Source organism: Cheilinus undulatus, linkage group 4, assembly GCF_018320785.1.
Source record: "Cheilinus undulatus linkage group 4, ASM1832078v1, whole genome shotgun sequence".
Classification (NCBI taxonomy): domain Eukaryota; kingdom Metazoa; phylum Chordata; class Actinopteri; order Labriformes; family Labridae; genus Cheilinus; species Cheilinus undulatus.
In genome coordinates, this window is record NC_054868.1 from 9,272,438 (window position 1) to 9,289,604 (window position 17,167).

The window sequence follows — 17,167 nt, forward strand, 5'->3', positions numbered from 1 at the left end:
CTTCTCTATCTTTTTACTTCTTTTATTGACAGCTGGACTGTACATGCACAGTTGCTGGAATAGACAGTATTCCTTTAATGCATGCTTTAGAATGTTTGAAATCCCATGGCACTCTTAGTAAACACACATGATTAGAATATACAGAATGGCATTAAAGTCATCTTATGTAATAAGCTTTACAGATGTACTGATGAAGAGAAGAGGCCATCTTTTATCTCTTTGATCAACACAACTTTCAGTGCCGTACATCCATCTGAAACAACAATAAGAGTATAAATCACTTCAAAGGCGGTTCTGTTACGTTACATGACTTTGTTCTTTATACAGAAATCTAATTATACATACAGCAGGGCTAAAGGGATTCAAATCTCTGCTGATTTGTGAAAATCAAAGCATCTTCAGGTTTTCAGCCTCTTAAAATGACTTTCTTCCTTCTGTGCATCTGTCTTTGTTTGTATGTGAGAAAGAGAGTAAGAGGTCCTCGACCAATGTGTCTGCGGTATTTGCATATATTTGGGTTTTTGTGTACCATATGTCAGAGACAAAAACCTAAAGCATCCTCTCTATTACTTTGTGTTTGTTTGTTCTCTCCTCAGGGGTGTTCATCACTAAAGGAGACGTGGGTGTGGGGACCATTGTGGGTTCAGCCGTTTTCAACATCCTCTGTATCATCGGTGTTTGTGGCTTCTTCGCTGGTCAGGTATGGCATCACCTTTCATCTCACTGATGCTGCAGGGTGTGTTTTCACAGCTTGAACCAGAAGACTACTGCCATCTTTAATTTTTGGCCACATGACAACAACAGTTTAACAAGTACTTGTTAGAAAAAAGAATCAAGAAAATGTATGAGCAAAGCAGGATTATTTTCTTCTGTTGATTTATTTTTAAATCTGAAAAAGCTCCCTGAGGCTCCTGAGTTTGACAGATCTCTGGAACTAAACAGTTGTGCCGGACGTAACAGTTCATAAACTTTATTACACACTTTTCTATAAGCTGTTAGTACATTTATTTTTTAAGCTGAGATATAAAACAGAGAAAAGCCAGAGAGTGTATTGAACATGGATGTACAGAAGTTACAATGAAGCTACTCATTGGTTAGCCTAACGATGGCAGGCAGAATTTTGGAAATGCTTTTTTACTTTAACTTTGAATTACTTGAAAAAAATCTCCCCATATAGTGTGTTGTAATAATAATAATAGATATTGCACTTTCCTTGTCATGTTTTGGTGGCATATCCTCCCTCCAGCAGCTTCCCATCAGGCCCCAGGATATTATTAATTTCAGAAAATGTGAGGTGGAAAAAATATGTTATGGAGGGTACCTTTTGTCCCAAATTTTAAAGTGACACTACAAACAACTGAGTTTATAAAAGCTTTATAGGGAATGATCTAACATTCTAATTGTTCCACCCATCAGCCATTATTAGCAAATATTCAAGCAGGAGTAAGAGCTACCTGTGTGCTGAGTTTGGATTTATAAGTAGAAGGCAGGGATCGGTGACGCTGAATCAGATCCTCTGCGTTTAAGGCTGAAATATTGCATGTGCTTAAGGGCCATTTCAGTCTGCATCTAAACCCACGCCTTGGCGGTGATACAGCTTGATTTTCAGTCCGGTTTGATGTTGACAAGTCAGGGCTTCCAGACTGCCTGCGTGAGGTTTTGCCTGTTCTTTCCACATGGTGCACGGCATGCACCGTGCATGGTATTTGGCCAAATTAAGCAGGAACATGATAAATAAATGGCCATATTTATCTTTTTGTAGCAACTATGTATGCCAACATTAGGGCACCGTAAGGGGTGGATTTGCCAAGTAAGCATTGCCAAGGGTAGTGTCCTGGTGGGTAGTCTGGTTGCCATAAGCCCCTGTTCAGGCTGTGGATGTCTTAGCAGGGGTGAAAAGGCCCGGACTAAAGAGATGCTGTCGAGCTTGACCTTTGCTGCCAAGCAACACATGTGTGTTGCTTGTGTGTCTTGTCGTACTTAAAAACTGACATTTTATTTATTTGTTTGTTTACTTATTTACTTACTTACTAACTTACTTACTTAACTTCCAATCTTGCATTTACTCCTGGCTTAATTTAAGAGTTTTTTTAATTATTGATTTTATTTTATTTTATTGGTCAGTTATTCTCTCTCTTTTTCTTTTTTTTCTCTTATTGGCAATTTGGACACTTTAATCCTTTTTTCTTTATCACTTTCATCATTATTTTTCTCTCTGGGGGGAATTTTATGTTATTGTAGGTTATAAACAAAAGCAAGATAAAAATATAAATACAGTACAAACATCACAGAAGTGAAGAGATAAAGTCCAGTGTGCATCTATTTAATGCATTAAGTCTGTATAAACAGGCATCATTTTTGTCTACTGGTTCTGGGGTTCAGTGAGACTACTCATGTGAGGGGAGGGCTGGAGTACTGTTCATCAGGCTGACAGCAGACAGAGTGAAACTGTTTTTGTGGTGGGAGGTTTTGGTCCTGCCTGACCTGCACGCCTCAGCATCCAGGAGGTGTACAGGTTGTGGTGAGTGGAGAGTTGCAGCCAATCATCCTCTCTGCAGAGCAGATGAAATGCTGTGGCCTTTTTCCTTCCCTCACCGTGGCTGCAGTGGACCAGGCTCTGATGGATGAAGACCCGATGATGGCGTTGTAGAAGTACACCAACATCTTCTTTGGCAGATTGAATTTCTTTAGTTGCCAGATGAAGTACATCCTCTGTTGGGCTTTATTGAAGAGGGAGCTGATGTTAAGCTCCCACTAGAGGTCTTGGGTGATGAGGGAAAGAGTCCACAGTAGAAACTGGGGAATCACAGAGGGTTATGGGGCAACGCCCTTCCTGAAATCTATGACTATCTCCACTGTCTTTAGAGTATTGCTTTGCCGTAAACAGGAGAGAGCAGAACAACTTACTTTTTCTATTTTTACTCAGTTGTTGAGGCTTCACACATTGAGTGAAAATGTCCACAGTTAATCACTCTTTTGTTGTAAAATTCTAGCAGTCCTTTATTGAGATGTTTTGATTGCCCAGCCAAAATACTCATGAATTTATTCATGAACACAAGAGTCTGGGTGTCTTTTACACCAAGATATGTTTTTAAAGGAAATCAGAACCACATGTTAACCAACAAAACCCTAGATGCTTACAAATCTTTGCTTTGGGAAATGTGTCTGCAGCTTTAACTTCTATGGTATTTTCTTTGTTTTCAGTTTTATCACGTATTTGGAGTTTCTTTCCTGTTTGATCTGAGATATACCACTCTTCAGTCTCAGATATGCTATCATCCGCATCCCTGAATATGTGAATAACTTCCGAAGAAAAGTGAAACTTGTGCTGTAAACTTGCCATTTTATGTGTTTGTATGTGAAATGTGTCTCATATTCTCCTCCTTGCTCGCTCTGCTTGACCAGCCACATGTGTGCCGCATCCCGTCAGCCTCAACACGAAAGATAGTTTGTATCTGATTTCTGCTTTGCGTCCTCCCTGTTTTGTTTTGCATGAGATTCGGAGATAACATGATACAGTGCAGCCTCTCTCTGATGCTATCTGACATGCCAGGGACATGGAAATGAGCAGAGTACAAGGATAAGCTCTCTGCTCTGAAAAATATATGCACTGGACTCCAAAAGCAGTGATGCAATCCCAGATTGTGCGTTACGTAATCATAGTGAGATAATGAAGGAGAAGGGCAGGCGGTGCACCGGGGGTTGGAGGGATGGGGTGCAGCAAAAATCATCTTCATTTCTGGCAGTTGCACCTCACTACTGTTTGTTAGCTTTGGCCGGCATTTCAAAGCAGATCTCATCTACAAAGAACTTCTGCACAGTGAAACGGAGTACAAGCAAACATAGCAGAGCTTTGTTTTGCTCTAACTTTGCCATCTGCCTCGCAGCAGCAAACGTTTTCTCATCAGGGAGTGGCACTTTCAAGATGTGACTTTTGACCTTCCACTCATGTATATGCAGTGTGATGCTGTGTGGGAGAGTGTTGCGTTGTTAGTCACTGCATTGTGGGCTTCTCCTGCAGTGTATCTGATTACATAAAGTCGATAAACACACTGCACCTTTTTTTACGTAGGATGGCACCTTTTCACTGCCTGTGATTCAGGAGGTCAAATAGATAGCTCCTCTGTTTATATCACTATGGTAATGATGTCAGAGGCGTTTCTGCGGCATATTCCAGAGGTTACTATAAGAGTGTATGAATTGAAGCTGCATGCATCTTTAAGTGAGTGCCTCTCTGTTTTTTTTCTTGTAGGCAGTGAAGCTCTCTCACTGGGCTCTTCTCCGAGATTCCGTTTATTACACGTTTGCCATCACGGCCCTCATTGTGGTAAGACTCACATGCACACACACTGTTCACATGCATAAGTGTTTTTATTGCAGATGTATGCAGGTATACTTACTATTGAGCAAATAAGTCCAGTTTAAAAGTGCAGCTTTGGTATCAATACCCAATTTGCACTTTCTGCCTCAGCATTATTGGCTAGAAAGAAGAAAGTCAATAATGGACATCCACATTGTCTGTGCTTTGTGGTACTCCCTTTAATCAGCAATCTCTCCCTTTGTATTTGGTTGTATTTAACATGTCGTCTATGAGGAATATCATGACAGGCTGAAGCTGTGTCCCAAATCTATCAAGTGATCTGTAGCTCTAGCCCATATTCATAAACACTGTAAGAATCCTCTCAGGGAGCTCCAATCTTAACTTCAAAAGCCCTACCTGAAGAGTGATTTAGGAAGAGTCTCAGAGCAGCTCTAAGCAAGGAAAAGGACAAAAAAACGCTATCTTAGGGACAATGCTGCACAGCTTATTCACCTGTCAGACTTTACAAACATGCAAGGAATTCCTTGTTTTAAAATTATAACTGTGTAAAAGTATGGCCCATCTGCTCCTCACTAAAGCCCTGCACACACTAACCTTTTTTTTTTTTTTTTTCTAATTTTAGTCGATTTGGAAAATGTTTGAGACCCCAAGCATGGCAGCCAATTCTGACTGATTTAACAGTGTTGTTCATGTAGTTTGTGGTGGACTCATAGTAAACAGGCTAAATGTGCTACTTGCCGCTGTAGTAAAAAATTCAGTCCTGTTTGATTTTGGTAAATTTTACAGCAGTGGTTCCCAACCTTTTCTCCGACTTGTAACTAAGAAAAGTTAAGCCCAAAGACCCACTTGGAAAAAAACACCAATTAAAATTGTTTTCATTGACAATTACCCAACATAAAAGGCCAACTTACTTAATGGGTTTCTGCCTAAAGACTAGGGCTGAGATATGAATCACTATTTAGATTAAATTGCAAAATGGCCAACTGCAATTTTCAAATTGCAGAAGAGGCATTAGTTCTTTAACCTGAAATGTGTTCAGACATACTAGTTTAAAACTTTTTTGCAACTTATGTAATGCCCTTCACATCATACAATTTTTAGCCATTAGTTAACAAATGAGAAAAAACATAAAAATGATCATACAATAAGAGTTAGGATAATTACAATTAGGCTGCATGGTGGCCCAGGGGTAAGCGCTGTTGCCTCAAAGCAGTAGGGTCCCTGGTTCGCTTTCCAGTCAGGACCTCTCTATGCAGAGTTTGAATGTTCTCCCCATGCATACATGGATTCTCTCTGGGTACTCCAGCTTCCTCCTACCACCAAAAACATGCTCATTAAGTTAATTGAACACTCTAAATTGGCCTCTAAATTAGGTGTGAGTGTGGCTGGTTGTCTGTCTCTATATGTCAGCCCTGTGACTAACTGGCAAAAAGTCCAGGGTGTGCCCCACCTCTCGCCCAATGACAGCTGAGATAGGCTCCAGCCCCCCCGCGAACCCCAACGGGTTAAGCGGTATAGAAAATGGATGGATGGATGGATAAACACAATTCTATGTTTTCAAAATTCTTCAGCTCTAGTTTGGCTCTATCTGCTCCTCTCTTAAACTGACTTCAAACAACTGCCTCACTGCCATAAAAGCCCTGCATGACCAACAACTGTCTCTCACTAAACTACAGGCAATCAGAAATCATGATCATTGGCCCCCAAATCAGCTCACAACTTCAGCCTACATATTGGCACATCTACCCTATCCTCCTCCTATCACATCTGCAGTCTTGGCATCATTTTTGACTCAACTCTTATTTCGATAACACATCATGCAACTCACTAAAACCGCCTTCTTTCAGCTTAAAACATAGCCCGCATCCGACAATTACTCTTCTTCCCTGCAGATGGCACTTTGATCCACGCATCCATCACATCCTGACTAGATAACTGCAATAGCATCCTCTACGGTACATCCTCCAAAGTCCTCAATAAACATAGTGCATTCAGAACTCTGCAGCACGCTTACTCACCCTCATCCACTCCCCTGACCACATCACACCTGTCCTGCAAATTCTCCACTGGCTCCCCATCACCTTGTGTATTCAATTCAGAATCCTCCTATCATCACCTATAAAGCCCTTACCTAACCGTTTTTATTAAAAAGTGCTTTATGGGACGCAGGTGATCTAGGGGTTTAAGGTGCACCCCACACACATGGGCAGCCCGGGTTCGAATCCAGCCTAAGGGCCCTTTACCGCATGTCTCTTCCCACCCACTTGTCCCTGTTTCCAACTCTATCCACTGTCCTCCTCTATCAAATAAAGGCACAAAAATACCTAAAAATAAATCTTAAAAAATAAGATAAAATAAAATACGAAGTGCTTTATAAATAAAATGTGTTCTAAGTTTTATATATTATTATGTTAATTCTAATAAAGAATTATTTATTACTTACTTGTGTTTGTTGAAAAACACATAGGATGAGGAACTTAAAAAGTAATTGCATGTTAAATTGTAATCATTATGTATATACTATCCATTTTTACAGCAGCATATGGGGGCCACTCCAAAAAAAAAAAAAAAATGAAGAGGTTTGTTTGTTTTCAAAATAAAACTCAAAATTTTCACGTTCAAAATGTTGTGAATATATAAGGAAAAAATCCTAAAATTTTTGCTGTAAAAGCCAGAAATTCACAGGAACCAATACTTAGAATTTTTTTAATGATAAAGTTGAGTACAGCTGATTGCATGGAATGATTCTTCTTACTGGGATGGATCAGTAAGAGAGTCCTTGAGATTTTAGGCCAGAATCATCACATGATCATTATTATCTGGGCTAAGAAAAGACAATGCTGTAAACTGGGGTCATCCAAGCACTGTTTTCAGTTTGGTTACTCAAAACTAAACTGACTTTACAGTGCCGTCAATTTATAACTTTAAAAACTTGGTATTTTTGATTTAACAATGTCAAAATTTAAACTTAGTAAAGACTCTCAAGAAGGCCCAGTTAATCCTGGCCAGTTACTGCCATCTTTAGTTTCAGTTGCTCCCTGCAGGCTTGCAGGACATAGAGACTTAAAAACTTATTTGTCCTGACTGCCATTGGCCTTGTTAATGACAAATGTAGCTTATGTTAATGTTTTTTATTGGATTATTTTTTCATGATCATGGGAAACTAACATTGGAATTGAAACTGACACTCAATCAGTTGCTGAATACTTACAGCCAGTTGGCTTTTTTTAGATTGTGAAATTAAAACCCAAAGCTGTGTTTACAGCTGCAGAGTTAAAAAAAAAAAAAAAAAACAATTGCAGGTGGTCGAACTCAATCCTCGTTTTAATTGTGTTGGATGAAAAGCATTTTCTTTCCTCTCTGTGGTTGGCAGTGACATTTTAAAGTCCTTGAAGTATGCTAATGTTGTTGTGCACTAGCTTCCAAGACTGGGAAATAAATAATGCTGTATATGGTGTTTTGTATGTGAGTAGTATGAAGAGCAGTGTTGGTATAAGACATGTCTGTCTGAAAGAAAACATTGCTCACTGTAGGTTAGCAGCAGTTCACCTCATGTTATGAGCCAGTCAACATGCTGTCTAACACCATGTACACATAAACAGAACACTCAGAATCCAACTATGATTACTGACAATGTGACTGAAAACCCCATGAGCTCTTTAAAATATATTAAAAATGGTTCTTGGGTTCTTGTAAGGCTTTAACAATAAGTGTAACGATCCAAAGGTTGTGTTTTGACCTTTTTCTGTCGGCCTGTGCTCTGGATCAGTCATGCCATCTTGTGGAGAAGATGTTGAATTGCAATTAATTTAATTCTGAATCACCTAATCTAGCTTTGTGTCTTCTTTGTTTGTTTAGTTCATCTACGATGAGAAGGTGTGCTGGTGCGTATTGACTGGTTCTGATGCAGTTTTAATGCACCATAGATGTTTCTTAAATCAGTGAATAAGCTCATGCAAAATTCTGACCCCATGTTTGTGTGCAGGTGGGAGTCTCTTGTCCTAATTCTCATGTATGCAGTCTACATCCTCATTATGAAGTAAGTACCCCTAAGATGCTGCCTGTTCATTTTAGGTCATGTTTTTCATAGTACAGCTCATACTTGTTGATAAAATGTATTTTGAAGTGACATAATCTGTAATTTTAACAACCATTAGTATTAAAAGGACAAACACTTTTAAAACAGATCTACAGTCATACAGTGCCAATATGAAGTATTCACCCCCTTGGATGTTTAACCCTTTTAGTAATTGTATAAATCAACATGGTCAATATATGCATTTTTTCACATAAAAAGGCAAAAAAATGTGTCAATGTCAGAGTGAAAACAGATTTCTACAAAGTAGTATCAACTGACAGCTTAAATACTTGCACCTTTAAAGTGACTGAACTAATTCAACAGGATCCAGCCAACTGGTGTTAGCAGACAAACAACTGGTGAAATAAAGATCACCTGTGTGCAGTGCGAGTTTCTCAAGTGACTGTAGTATAAAGACACCTGTGTCTGGAAGGTCAAGTCACTGGTTGATTAGTATTCCTGGCTACCATTATACCATGAAGACAAAAGAACACTCAAAGCAACACAGTGAAGAGTTTGTTAAAAAATATAAGTCAGGGGATGGATACAAAAACAAGTCCAAGACACTGAACATCCCCCGGAGTTCAGGTAAATCCATCTCAAGAAATGGAAGGAATATGGCACATCAGGCCGTCCTCACATACTGAGGAGACTAGTGAGAGAGGCCACCAAGACACGTATGACTACTCTGAAAGAGTTACAAGCTTCAGCAACTGAGATGGAGAGACTCTGCATCCAACAGCTGTTGCTTTGGTTCTTTAACAGTCAGAGCTTTATGGGAGAGTGGCAAAGAGAAAGCCACTATTTAAGAAAACTGAGACTAAATCTGGACTAGAGTTCACCAAAAGGCATGTTGGAGACTCCAGTGTAAAATGGAAGAAAATTCTTTGGTCTGATGAGACCAAAATGGTGCTTTTTGGCCATCAGACAAGACGCTGTTTGGTGGAAATCACCACAAAAACACCATTCCCACTGTGAAGCACAGTAGTGGCAGCATCTTGGTGTGGGGATGCTTCTCAGCAGCCAGCTCTGGAAGGTTTGTAAAGGTAGAGGGTAAAATGAATATGGCAAAAGATAGGAAAATCCGATCTTCTTCATTCTGCACAAGAAATATGGCTTGGGAGAAGATTTATTTACCAGCAATAGTTCAAAGACAACAAGGAAAATGTTCTGGAGTGGTCGAGTCAGAGCTCAGACCTCAACCCATTCAATTCTTGCCCAGTCCCTGTGCAGCCTGACAGAGCTTGAGCATTTTTTCAAAGAAGAAGTAAAATTGTAGTGTCCAGATGTGCAAGCCTGGCTGAGATCTATCTACAACAACTCAGTGCTGTGATTGCAGCCAAAGGTGCATCTACTAAATACTGAGTTGAAGGGGTGAATATTTATGCAGTCACTTATTTTAAACAGCATATTGTGTTTAATTGGCATTACTTTGTGGAAATCTGTTTCCAATTTGACATTAAAGAATCTTTTTGTTTTGTTTTGTTTTTTTCTAAAAGGCCAAATTATATTGATCATGATTGATCTGTAAAATCAATATAAGGTTAAAAACATCCATGAGGTTCCTTTCTCTTTTTGTAGGCACTGTATTTTATCCAAAACTGTCCTAAGCAATACAGAAAAAGCAGCAAGGGTCTTTTTAGATTGACATATGGTTGTTAATGGTGTTTTTCAGTCACTGTAGTGTATCATAAAAATGCAAAAGTTACATTTTCTTTCAGGGAGTAAAGGAGGTTGCAGTAGATAATATAGTGCCTTAATTACACAAATATTATGGCAGTTTTTCATGCATTTGTGCAACATGGACCATGTGCAGAAGTTTGCATGCAGTGTTTGGTAACTGAAAATATAAGGCACTTTGAATTATCCTTATTAGTGCCTTTTTATTACCAAAGCATCAAAACATATTAGAATGCTGCCTGAATTTTACTAGTATTATATAAAGCTTTAATATTCTAGTAACATGACAGCCCGTCTTTAGGCAGCTGAATATTTGTATTTATTTATCTCATCAATGTTTGGCCCATGTTTGCACATTTGTCCTTGGCAGGTTTAACGGCAAGGTGCAGCGCTACTTTGACCGTCGAAAGAAGAACTCAATGAATCTGGCCAACGGGCTGACAGGAAGCACTGATCTGGAGGACAATGTGACGTGTGATGCTACTGCAGTCCTGCTCAAGAAAGGTAACAAAGTCTGCTTCTGAAACAGACTCTGTCCTCTAACAGGACTCTGCGGCTGCTCAGCCCTGCACACATTAATCCACATAAATATGAAAGAGGCTGGGTCACCACTCCTCATCTATTTTTGTCCAGCTTTAGCATAAGACAGTCAAGGATGATTTTAAAGGTCTTTCAGTTCTGTCCTTGGTGCTGAAGCTGCACCATGCTGTCTGCTAATAATGTGAGGTGAAGGCGAATCAGTAAAGCCCCTGAGGAGAGAGAGATCTTGCCTTCAGCTATTCCATAAATGAACAGCTGAAACCATTTCTGTTCTCATACTTAGTCTGATTTAACCTGGGTTTTGGACTAAGCACAGCATCATTTTTGCTACCCCGCTAGTTATCAACAATATTATCTCAGCACTGGATAATAAAAACACTGCACAGCCTTATTTGTTCAATCATCCTAGGCATTTGACACAGTGGACCACTCCATGCTTTGACATCAGATTTACAAATAAGGGTTTTGGAAATGATATTTTCAAGTGGTTCCAAGTCAGTCAGTTCAGTCCTCTTTTCTCTTGGAGTTCCCCAGGGCTCATTTCTTGGACCATCATTATTCAGTATTTATATCAGTTAAAACACCTGACCTCATCTTGTATTTTTTCTGTTCCATCCATGGTGTCACTCTAAATCTACAGCTCTAATTTAACCTCCTACAAAACCCCCTGCATAAGCTGGTTCTGAAATGCTCTTCAACAAAATGAATGTTTCCAAATGCAAAGAGTATCAACTCTAGCTGTGGTAAAATTCAATTTGTGCACAACACAATAGTGCATTTCGAAGAAGAGTGCATTTTTCTTTGTATTTGGATCAAGGAAAAACTTTTTTAGATTTTTTTAAAGAAATAGATCTGATCATATTTACAAGAACAAATAATAACAGAAGCTGTTGTCCTTTCTGTGTTAGTTCATAAGGATATTATTAATGGACATGCAGCCAGTACAGCTTTAAAACTTTTGGATGCAGTGTATCAGGCCTGAAATTTAGCAGTGGAGATAAACTTTATTGCCACAAGTATTCGCTCACCTGCCTTGACTCGCATATGAACTTAAGTGACACGAGTACCACGCTGGAATTCACTGAGCTCCTGAGAGCGACCCCTTTTTTCACAAATGTTTGTAGAAACAGTCTGCATGCCGAGGTGCTTGATTGGAAGTGATTGGAACACCTGATTTTAATTATTTGGATGGGTGAATGAATACTTTTGGTAATATAGTGTAGCTATAAAACTCGCTATTGTCTTAAAGTCTTATATAACCTATCCTTGGTTAAACTGGAAGTTGTTTTTGACCTGCTATCTCAAAGGCTCATTTATGCTCTACATTTGAAACGCACACAGATACTCTGCATTTATTTCGCCAGACATCAACCCTGGTTAAGTGCAGGTTTCTTACTACCCATCAGTCTGCACAGTTGACTTGTAGAGGCAAATAGTACTGGATTAGGAATTTCTTCACTGAGCGCTGATCCTCTCTATAGGGCACAAGTATTTTGTGTTTTATTCAGAATTAGAAAATACAAACATATGAATGATGTTAGCTGACCTAGGCACAGGAAAGACAACTTTAAGAGCACAGCTGAGCAGAAGACGGACCGTTCTTTCTTCTGTCTATGTGACGAACGGAGCAACTTCAAAGTAGCTCTCCAAGAGATTTCAACCTCTAGTGAATTTGTTTTTTTCCACTCCACATAACAGCCACACGGTAGTATGAGGTCAATAACAGTTGTAAAGTTTTAAACCCACTGAGCATTGAGCATAAAGCATAATCAAGCCTTAAGGAACATCAATAAGGTCTTAAACTGCTCGAAATCCAGAGGATCGAGGATAGAGGACAGATTTCTCTGAACTGACGAGTGAGGACACACAAAGTAACCTTGCAAAGAAGATGGATTGGCCAGATTCCATGTCTGTCACCAGGCAAATCCATCTTGCAAAGCTCCAATCTGAAAGGATTGTGCAAGGTCTGAAGACCAATCACAATCATTTGAGGAGAGGGTAACTAAAGGCAGGGTTTAGTTGTACTGGAGGCTGACAGCACTGGCCACTGCCAGTGTAGCTTTTAGTTTGGATGTAGTAATGGTATAGTTGCAGTTTATCTGAACTGGACCAATTCCCGTTAAACAAAGATTAAAACTCAGTACTGAAAGCTTTTCATGACAGACAAGAGTTTACTTGCTTACAGGTGGAATTCAGTTGTACTGTGAGTCGGTGTATACAGTGGCTGCAGCTGGTGTAGCGATTAGCTCGTTTGTAGCTTTAGTAAGGGGGCAACTTTGTCAGAACTGTCAGATATTTCTTTGTTAAAACATGAGCAAAGAAGCACTCTGAAAGCGTCTCTAGTTAAAGATGTTTTTGCACTTCTATCTTCAGCATAGAGTTTATCTATGGGCTAGTTTGTGCTACATTTATCTCCAGCAGGGTTGGACTGGTAATCTGGCTTACAGGGCGTTTTTCTGTAGGATTCTATTAAGATTTTTTCAATTATTCTTATTTCTTGTGTACTTCTACCACAGTAAGGGTAATGTGTCCACCACATTACTGATGAGCATCTAGAGAGTGAGAGAAAACAGAGTGAATACATGACATTTTATTTGTCTATGGCATTTATGTCTCAGCTTTTGACATTCTGAGGGAACCATTTGGTAGACCTAATTAAAGGGATGAAGGAGCATTTATGTCATGTTCAAACTCCTAACACTAACCAGGGGTAAAGGGCCAGTTTGCACCAAAAAAATGCCACATTTTTCTTTCCAGTCCATTGCTGCGCAAAGATTTTAGTCACTTAAGTTTTAATCTGATTAAAGTCAATTATTCATAATTTATGACATGCTATAAAAAGACCCATGTTTTTTATATACTGTTCGTTATCAGAATATCATTTAAAGCCCAATAATTAATCAGTAATTTCAAAATAAAGCATTGTGCTGGTTTTAGCAAGTGGACTATGTTTTAGTGTTTTATTACATTGTTAACGTCCTTCATGCTTTTAATTGTCATCTGAATTTACATGTTTAATCTTACCTCCTGTGTTTCCTCATTACACATTCATGACTATGCTTCACCAGTTTGGCAGTTTCTGCTTTTATCAATTAATTTTAAAAGCAAAGTTTTTGGTTTGACCTTGTGCATGAGAGGGTGGGTGCTGCTGGTTGCCTTCATTGATTTTCTTTGTTTAAAAAGCACTTTGCTGTATTTTTGTTGTATAAGTGCTGTGCAAATAAAGCCTAAATGATTGATTGGTGCAGAAAAGAATCAGCCAATTATCACACTTGAATTTGAACTCTGGAGATGCATTGTCCTTTTCTTTGCCTTTCAGAGTAGATTTGAAAGGAAAAGGGTCTGTAATACTTTCAAGCTTTGTACAAAGTCCCTGAAAATACCACGCTGTCATCACCTGCTTTTAGCATAATGCTCCAGGATTTTCTATCTGGTGTTGCAGATTTTGTTTTCAATGCAGTAAGATTGCAAAGTCAGTAGTACATAAACAGGACTAAATATTATCATGGAGTTCGAAAGCTCAAGTGGCTGAGTAAAAACAGAGTTTACTAAATGAACACCAAGCTGGATTGTAGAAGAGAAAAAAATGTTTACTGGGATTATGAATATATTGATAGGCTATCTTGAACATTTGTACACAGCCAGGCTTGTTATTAAATCTATCTATTGTAACACTTGAAGTCATGAGATAGGAATAGCAGCATAAATGCAATAAAGCTCCAAAGATGTAAAGTGGCCCAGTCAGTTATGTTTTTCTTCTACTAGTAAGAAAACTATTTGAACAAGGAGCAAACTACCCCAAACACCCACAGCTATATTTACAAATTTTTGGGGGGGTTTGTTTATCAAATGATATGAAAATGTTTTTAACAACCACTTTGACATGATTTCTGACTGCAAAGATTATTGACTAATTGTGATTTTAGTTTGGCACTACAGTCATATGACCTTGTTTTTTTATTCAAGTCCAGAAAGACTGCTCCATCCCTCAGGAGCTGCCACCATAAATGCTAAACCTGTTCTTTTTAGACTTGATCTCAGGACTGCTAAGGTCAGCTAGTTGACCTTAATGGTTTAACTGAACATGGAGATGAGAAGGCAGGAGACCCACAAGATAGAAAAGTGGTAATCAATTTAAAATCCAAAACCATGCAGAATAGTCTTACTTGAAAAAAAGGTTAAACTCCTGAAACAGCATAAGATCAGGTCCTAGGGAAAAAAAAAAGATGCAGTAAAGAACCTACCCAGACTGTCATTAATCACAGTGAGATTTTTTTGTGGATGGGTTATTTTGAGTAGCCCAAGGGCAAAGACCAGCAGCACATTTAAATATAACAGTCTATGCTTTCTCATCTCTCTCCAGCTAACTTCCACTGTAAGCCGTCGGTGCTGATGGTGGACGAGCTGCTGTCTGCATACCCTCACCAGCTGACTTTCTCTGAGGCCGGCATGAGGATCATGATCACCAGCCATTTTTCACCGAGAACGCGCCTCACCATGGCCTCACGCATGCTCATCAATGAGGTAATCAGATAAGTTTGAAAAGTATGCTGCACTAGATGCTGAATTAAGTTAGACATGAAACAAGTTATTTTGAAAGCAGCAGAGCTACCTTCAGGACTGTTGACTTTTTTAACCAAAGTAACAGAAGAATCTCCTTCAAAAAAGCCTCCCAGCTTCAACACAAAATTAATAATCCTGCTTTGGTTTAACAAAGAGAGGACTGGAATAAATTGTGTTATTTTTTCTAACTCTCACAAATAAAGGCTTTGCTCAGATTTTGATTACTTACAAAAAAAATGTTCAAAGTCACAAACAGTGATGTGTAAAAGGTAATTATCTATTTCCTGATTGCTATTTTTTGCATGTTTCATCAAAAAATAATTATTTTAGGCAAAGATAACCTGAGTAAATACAAAATGCATTTTTTAAATGATGATTTGATTTATTAAGTGAAAATGGCATACAAACCTTTTTTGCCCGATGTGAAAAGTAATTGCCCCCTCAATCCAATAACTGTTATGCCATCATTGCCAGCAGCAACTGCACGCAAGCATTCACTGGAGGAATATTTGCCCCGTCTTTGCAGAACTGTTTTAATTTGGCCGCATTGGAGGGTTTTCGAGTATGTTTCAAATGGCCATGCCATCACAACATCTCAATCAGATTAAAGTCTAGACTTTGACTAGGTCACTCCAAAACCTTCATTTTGTTTTCTTAAAGGGGAAAAATTATGCAAAATCACTTTTTCAGGCTGTTCTAACAAAAATATGTGCCCCTGGGCTGTCCACAATCCCCTCAAATGCCAGAAAAATCCATTCCCTTCCACCTTCTCTCTCTCCACCTTTCAGATAATGTGTGCTAAAACAAGCCATTCTCAGATTTTTTCCCTCATGACCTCATGTGGGGAGTAAGCACCGCCCCTAAGTTTGGTTGGTCTGCCCCACTTGGAGGAAAGTTCCACCCTCCTCTCCTGATCTTCCTCTCAGATGCCAGCTGAGATGCTGGATAGCTCAGTGGGTTACCCTGCTGACTTTGATCTGGGAGATTGATGGTTCAAATCACAGTTAGGTCCTTAACTTTGGATGAAAGTGTCTGTAACATTGTAACATCAGGAGTACCACATCCATTTCCTCTGAGGGGAGTGGTCAGGGGTGGAGTCAGACAGCTCAATAACAGCCTCAGAAATGGTTTGTTCTGAGAAGGGCTGAAACAGAGGGGTTTTTAAACACAAAACAGTCCTATACTAGAGTGTTTTTTAAGATACAAACTTCACAGGCATGTTTTGGGGACCTCTGAGAACAATATAAACTTGTCTTAAAGGGGTGAAATATGTCCCCTTTAAGCCATTCAGAGGTCCCATTACTGGTATGTTACGGTTAATTGCCCTGCTGCATAACCAAATTAGCTTGAGGTCACCAAATGATGCTTGGATATTCTTCAGGATTTACCAGTAGAGCAGAATTCATGGTTCCATCAATTACTCATCCTGGTCCTGAAGCAGCAAAGCAGCCACAGACCATCAGAGGACCACCACCATGTTTGATTGTTGGGATGATGTCCTTTTTAATAAATGCTTTTTTAGATTTATGCCGGATGTAAGGGGTCCAACACCCTCCAAAATGTTCAGCTTTTGTCTTGTCAGTCCACAGAGTATGTTCCCAAGAGTCTTCTTTTTTTGTCCGCAACAGTTTTGGCATTGGAACTTTCCCATAGATGACATTTTTGGCCAGTCTCTTACTTAACCACAATTTCCACATACATTGACTGCGCCACGCACTGAAACGCAGCGGGTTTGCTCCGACCGAAAGAAGCGCCCACTGGAGGTGTGTCTAGAGCGCTACGCTGCAGCACACAGCCCTGATCAGGGGGTAGAGATCACAGGGGAACTGTGAGTTCACACGGAGTTAGTATGTGAACAGAAGACGATTTTACCTTTTGGGCTTAATTTATCATCCATTCCAGTATAAGTCCATGTTATTATTGTTTTTGCCACTGAATGAGTATATTAGGAAGCTAAAACGGTTAATGTTTGCTTGAAGGATCTG

At 39.3% G+C, this 17,167-nt stretch overlaps 1 protein-coding gene across 1 annotated transcript in view; it reads left to right on the top strand.

The window, feature by feature from the left end:
- The window catches only part of LOC121507948 (sodium/potassium/calcium exchanger 3-like), a 113,275-nt gene that overhangs the window by 88,665 nt on the left and 7,443 nt on the right, over positions 1–17,167 (top strand). The window contains exons 6-11 of the mRNA XM_041784358.1: positions 597–700; positions 4,253–4,327; positions 8,180–8,205; positions 8,307–8,360; positions 10,450–10,583; positions 14,983–15,143. Coding sequence (XP_041640292.1) covers positions 597–700; positions 4,253–4,327; positions 8,180–8,205; positions 8,307–8,360; positions 10,450–10,583; positions 14,983–15,143 — 554 coding nt within the window. The remainder of the gene's footprint in view (positions 1–596; positions 701–4,252; positions 4,328–8,179; positions 8,206–8,306; positions 8,361–10,449; positions 10,584–14,982; positions 15,144–17,167) is intronic.